The 6,251-nt window shown below is 33.3% G+C and overlaps 1 protein-coding gene across 2 annotated transcripts in view; it reads right to left on the bottom strand.

Moving 5' to 3' along the window:
• Positions 1 to 6,251, bottom strand: part of qsm (Zona pelucida superfamily protein qsm) — a 30,809-nt gene that overhangs the window by 1,251 nt on the left and 23,307 nt on the right. For both annotated transcript variants that reach the window (XM_077430015.1, XM_077430016.1), the window contains exons 3-9: positions 1,578 to 1,673; positions 1,383 to 1,489; positions 1,144 to 1,298; positions 902 to 982; positions 633 to 782; positions 308 to 455; positions 89 to 221 (exon numbers count right to left, since the gene is read on the bottom strand). In XM_077430015.1, the coding sequence (XP_077286141.1) occupies positions 89 to 221; positions 308 to 455; positions 633 to 782; positions 902 to 982; positions 1,144 to 1,298; positions 1,383 to 1,489; positions 1,578 to 1,673 (870 nt within the window). The remainder of the gene's footprint in view (positions 1 to 88; positions 222 to 307; positions 456 to 632; positions 783 to 901; positions 983 to 1,143; positions 1,299 to 1,382; positions 1,490 to 1,577; positions 1,674 to 6,251) is intronic.

Below are 6,251 nucleotides of genomic sequence, written 5' to 3'. Positions count from 1 at the left end.
AGCATAAAAATAAAATATGTAAATATATGCACATACATTGTATGTATTCACATTTGTAGATCTCATTTCATAGTTCGATTAAGCTTACCAGATTCATTGGAATCATCCTCCACTTTAATAAAAGTCGTTAAAGATATTTCAAACAATCTGTTACTATCGTTTCCACTCAATATACTACGCTTCTTTCTGCCATAACCCGTAGCTCCATTGCTACACTGGGTCTGAAATATTTCATAAGATTAATTTCATATTCTCAATACGTATATGATGAACGTCAATAATATTTGAATATAAAATGCTAACATACTCCTTGACATTTATCTAAGCAGACATTTACAGTTCCTCTGAATTGAACGTAAGTTGTGTCCGGGAATTTAAACGCTCTGAATTTGGCTTCAAGTGTATCACCGTCAGTCGTAACAAAGTTATCAAACAAATAAGGATCTACTGAACATCTGAAATAATTATTTAATTATTTAAAACGTGTTATATTAAAATTTTATATAAATTTTAATGAATACATATGTATATTATGAATATTTCATAGAATAAAAAAACATTGATTCAACTTATAATATGTATTACATATATTATATATAATACATACATATGTATGTACATTAGAAACTTACCCATTAAATACAATAGTTTCTTGTTGAGCTACAGTATCGGACACTTGAAGATGAGAAACCATTAACCCATAAACGGGAGCTGATCCTTTATCTAAAAAGACTTTCATAGCTAATGGCGTTCCTGGCCTTACAGAAATTTCTCCAGATACTCTAGAATTTAAAAAAGTAAATGGAATATACATTAAATAACTTCTAAAAGAATATTTTATTTATTTAATAGTATATATATATATATATATTTTTTTTTTTTTAAATTGTATTATTCTTACTCTTTTCCATCTTGACTAACTGAAACTCCTAATTGTGGTTCGGGAGCTCGTTCCGTAAGACTGGTGGTTATTTCAAGATTTCTAAAACATAAACCACACACTAATAATAATATTCGACACGCGATAAATCAATCTAACACAATTACTTTCACTCCACGTATACCGTAAAAGGAGGTGACACGATTCTTATAAAGCTACAAATGATATAATTATTATATTATGCACACTGTTAAATAACTCACTCCGGTTCTTGAAAACCCACTGGCAAATCCAAATCCCTTCGATGTATCTGATGGGGACCGACAGGTACAATTGGTCCCAGAGAACACCTCACTGATACAATTTCTCTCCCCGATTCGCTCTCCACAATGATCTTATGGTAAAATACTCGTTTACCCTAAAATCAATTACATAATAAATATTTAGACATGTCCGAAAAAATTTACAAACATAAAAAGTATGCAAATAGGATTATAATTACAGTAGGTTGATGAAGAAGCCTCGTCACACCGCATTTATGGACGTCATTCAAATCTAGCCTAAATGTTGCAGCACCGTCCTCTATAGATGGTGCACATATATCATAACCTTTAAAAAAATTATATAATAAATTAGTTTTACTTAAAAATGTATATATGTAGTGAAATATAAAAAAAGAACAGAATATAATATATACCTTTCAGTTGATCAAGATATGCCTTTTCATTTTCAGTATCTAACGGAACAACTACGGTCATACTATCATCGACACAATTGACTTTAGCTTGTTTTCCTAAAACAAATAGACAAATTTATTAAAGATTGGTTAATATTCCTTTTTTGATCAAAGCTCTATTTGTATTGTAATAAAATGATCATGATAAATTATATTATATTATATAATTGATAAACTACAATATCAAATATTTCATGGATCAAAAAAGGTTATCAAGGCAGAATTTTTTTTTTGCATTTTTACAAAGAACCATTTAATTGCTTCTTGCCATTATTTAATTATTTAATTCGTTTCACGCGAGAGGTACCTAGTTTTAAATGGGTATCACATTAGTTTATATTAAATTTTCATATAAATTTTCACATTTTGTATTGTATTGTATTTTCTTTAAGAATTGTATTGTATTGCTTCATTGAGGAAAAAAAATTTAAGTGGCACATTTTTACAAATTAATGGTTTATATTACATACACAGTACATACACAGACTGCCTGATTTTATTATTCTCAACCAGATACTTCCTCAGTCAGAATCTTACAGTCCTACTCAAATTATAAACATAAAATTTTAATAAAATATTATGATAAAATTTAATTATTATGAAGTTATAGGAAATACATATTATTATTAAGTTTATTCTAAGAGTTGCGAATTTTTAAATATTATTTTTATATCGGTGCGGTGCAAGCGCTCGACAATCACCAGACAGACTGAACGACAGATAAACTGGATGGCAGCTTTAAAAGCAATTCTCGTGTTCTCGAATGATAGATTGCACATCAGATGACGAATAACCTTTCGATGTGCACAGATGCAATTATTAAAATGGTAATTATTTAAATTGAGTTGGGTCTTTCTGGCGAGTTTATTCTTATTAAACTCGCGAGTCTTGCCTTATTAAACTCGCGAGTCTTGCCTTATTAAACTCGCCAGAATGATCCAACTCAATTTTAATAATTACCATTTTAATAATTGCATCTGTGCACATCGAAAGGTTACTCGTCATCTGATGTGCAATCTATCATTCGAGAACACGAGAATTGCTTTTAAAGCTGCCATCCAGTTTATCTGTCGTTCAGTCTGTCTGGTGACTGTCGAGCGCTTGCACCAAACCCTTTTTATATATGTATGTATGTTTGCTATATACTATGTTTAATGTATACCAGCTTTTAGAAAACAAATAAACATTTAAGTACAAATACATAATTTAATTATATATAAGCTTGGACACTTTACAATGATAACTATTAACTAATTACAAGTGAAAGAAAATAAATTCTGCACTTAAAGGTAAATTGTACTAATTTTATGAACGACGTTTATTACTGACCATGTACAATAATGCATAAAACCGATTCGACAAAATGAGAATTGAGACTATAACATTTTAAATGCGAAATAAAATCTCCATTTTACAACTCACAATTATTTTAATATCACACAGTCCCGTTTAGAGGTAGAATAGTAATATTTACAAAGCTGAATTCGTAGAAGACTATTCGATTTCTGTGGACAATTGATGATTGAGCTCAAACTTCAACTCCTCGAGACTCAACATCACACACTCCAAAGTCCAAAGGCATAAGATGATGCAACTTGAGGGCCCATATCTTCGATGAGCATCTGCCTAGGCATGCGAGCCCGGCTGAGGAACGTCTTGAGTAATTAAACACGAAGACGTGTTGTGCGGCCAATGCAGCAGGTTCATGGAGTGGGTACCGAACCCTGACCGTTTTCATTAGCACCACAGCACTAGCAAACGCTATTTGCGCTTGCATCACACTCATACACTTTTTTTTAATGTATTTAATAGCCACTTAATCGTTAGGTATCAATGACGCTCTCATAAAAGAAAAAGTCATTACGTACTAATATGGGATGTGACGCAGCACGTTCGACCGGACTGTTGCATATCTATTCCCTTCAACTTTCTGCATCAGTATTATGAATAATGTATTATCGTTCCTATTGTACACAGCATATTATTTACCTTATAATTATAACGTGTTACAAAGACCAACTTCAAGGACATCTTTCATAGAGGAAATCCTCTAACAGTTTTAAAATGCATTTCCTCGTGTTCATCATTAAAAATAAGATAAACATTCTGATTCACTGGTAAACATATAAATCAGTTATTGCTGATCACATTTGTTTAATCAAAATTTTCCATGAAAACGGTTTTAAACGAGGATTCATGTTTATTTAATCAGTCTCTTGATTCTGAAAATTATGTAAATCTTAAAGTTACTTTATGTACTTGATGGATGAATTAAGTGTAAAATTTCTGAATAAAATAATAATTTCATGACCGCCCCTACATTACCGCACGGCAACAAAACCGCCCCAGCAAAAGGCGCTCGGCGACAAAACCGCGCCAGAATATATGAAAAAAATTAAAATATCCATTTCGACTTCAATTAATTTTCAATTCATTATTCATTACTTCAATTAATTAATTTTAATTTTTCATATATTCTGGCATTGTTTTGTCACCGCGCGGTAATGTCGGAGCACTTTTGACTGTCGCGCAAAAGTCGGGGTACCGTATTATGTATCTATTATACGGGTCCTACCTCACGGGCCGGAATGTGAAATGCCGGAAAACGCAAATATCGGAAGGCAAAGATCGAAAATCGAAAGATCTTAAGTCGAAAGATCAAAAAAAAGGGTGCATGGTAAACGGTACATACTCATGTACATACTCACTTAATTTGCGCGAGCAGGATACAACAGGAACAAGAGGAACAGGCTTTTTCCTCCAGTATTCTGCGCGCGCACATTAATACGGGAGGAAAAGCCTGTTCCTCTTGTTCCTGTTGTATCCTGCTCGCGAAAATAAGCGAGTATGTACCGTTTACCATGCACCCTTTTTTTGATTTTTCGACTTAAGATCTTTCGATTTTCGATCTTTGCCTTCCGATATTTGCGTTTTCCGGCATTTCACATTCCAGCCCGTCACGGAGACCGCTATTATACATACGTCAGTATATGGTCAAATCTCGCCAGAAACCAAAAACTAACCAGGAAATATACCAAGATTCAAATATGTACTAGATAGCACTTATGGTGGTAGCCTTCCATTTATTATAACCAAGTATGGCTATTTTTTTTTTACTTTGAACACTATTTTTAAAATCATTCCAATTCCAATTCGAATAGCAATGAAAGTCGTCGCAATTATCTAACATTCAAAACTGTCAGCTCTAAGTTAAACTTTGTAACGAAAACGTCAAACCAAAATGTTGCATCGAATCGCAGAATGCACTAATTGAACGTTCCACGTACTGCCTACGCGAACATTATATGTACATATGTATGTGCTATGCATTTAAATATACATACATACATACACACATATGTGGTCAAGCATCTCGAGTGGTGCATCAAACGGATCGAGGCGGCGAGCCGGTCTCTCGATGCAGCATAGAATTGCATAAATTAGAAGCACGCGCACCCCAAGAGGATGCGTTTCAGGGGGAAGAGATGGAAAAGGAGAGTCGTCGCCCGTGGCAACTGTTGCAGAGTGCAATTACGAGGATGCGTCGCGTTTGTAAAGTGCAGGCCGCCCGCGTTGCATTGGCGAAAAAAGCGGACACAAAAGCTCATCCTATAAATAAACGGACGACGGTGATGGGTGTAATGCCTAGCTTAGGCAAACTGCATACTCAACCTTTGAATGCCATTATAATAAATTATTAGAACTTGGTATAATGATCCAAATCTCGTTTCATTTCATGAATAGTTAGGGCTTTTCTAAAGTTAAATCTTAAAATTATAAATAGAAATGCTTCGAGACTAATTCTTATGGGAATCTCCAATAAGTAGAATTTCCAATATAATAAACGTATATTAATAATATAATATCTAATATACATAATATGTATACATGTACATATGTATATGTATTAGATGGTAACTGATTTACAATGAGTGAAATGTGGAAAAGAAAGCAAGATATACATATATCTGCAATTGGCAACCTTTCTATCGAAAGGTCATAGGGGGCGCAGCCGTCATCGAACAAATGATTAAAATTTTTTTTTCGATTCATAGGCCCTGATTCGATTTATTTTTTAAAGGGCAAAGGCTCAGGAGGGCGCCGAGGGCGAAACCCTAGAAGGCAAAGGCTCAGGGGACGCCGAGGGCGAAGCCCTAGAAAGCAGACGCTCAGAGGGCGCCGAGGGCGAAGCAATAGAAGGCAAAAAAAAAACTAGATAAACTAGATCCAATGCTAGATAAAAAAAAACTTCAAACTGAATTAGAAGTGTTTTACTCAAAGAAAAAAATGCATAGTATTTATTAATATTTTTAAAACTTATTTTTGAAATCAATTTATGGAAAGTTCGTGTGGAAATAACAAAACTTATTCAAATTCTGCTTACAACTTCAACTACCTCTGAGCCAAAACGGTGTTTTTCATCAATAAATAGAATAAAGACATACATATGTATATAAGAAACACAATGGTTAAGGAAAGATTGACGGCTTTGTCAATGCTGTCAATTGAAAAAAAAAAATTATGAACAGTGAAAATTTTAACGAAAATGTGATACACCTTTTTTTAAGGCCAAAAGACAGAGGAATCAATTTTATAATGAAATAAAATACATATAATGTTTAATTTTGATAATTT

This window comes from Arctopsyche grandis, chromosome 4 (genome assembly GCF_051622035.1).
Source record: "Arctopsyche grandis isolate Sample6627 chromosome 4, ASM5162203v2, whole genome shotgun sequence".
Classification (NCBI taxonomy): Eukaryota; Metazoa; Arthropoda; class Insecta; order Trichoptera; family Hydropsychidae; genus Arctopsyche; species Arctopsyche grandis.
The sequence above is the reverse complement of the archived record's forward strand: the minus strand, read 5'-3'. Positions and strand labels throughout refer to the sequence as shown.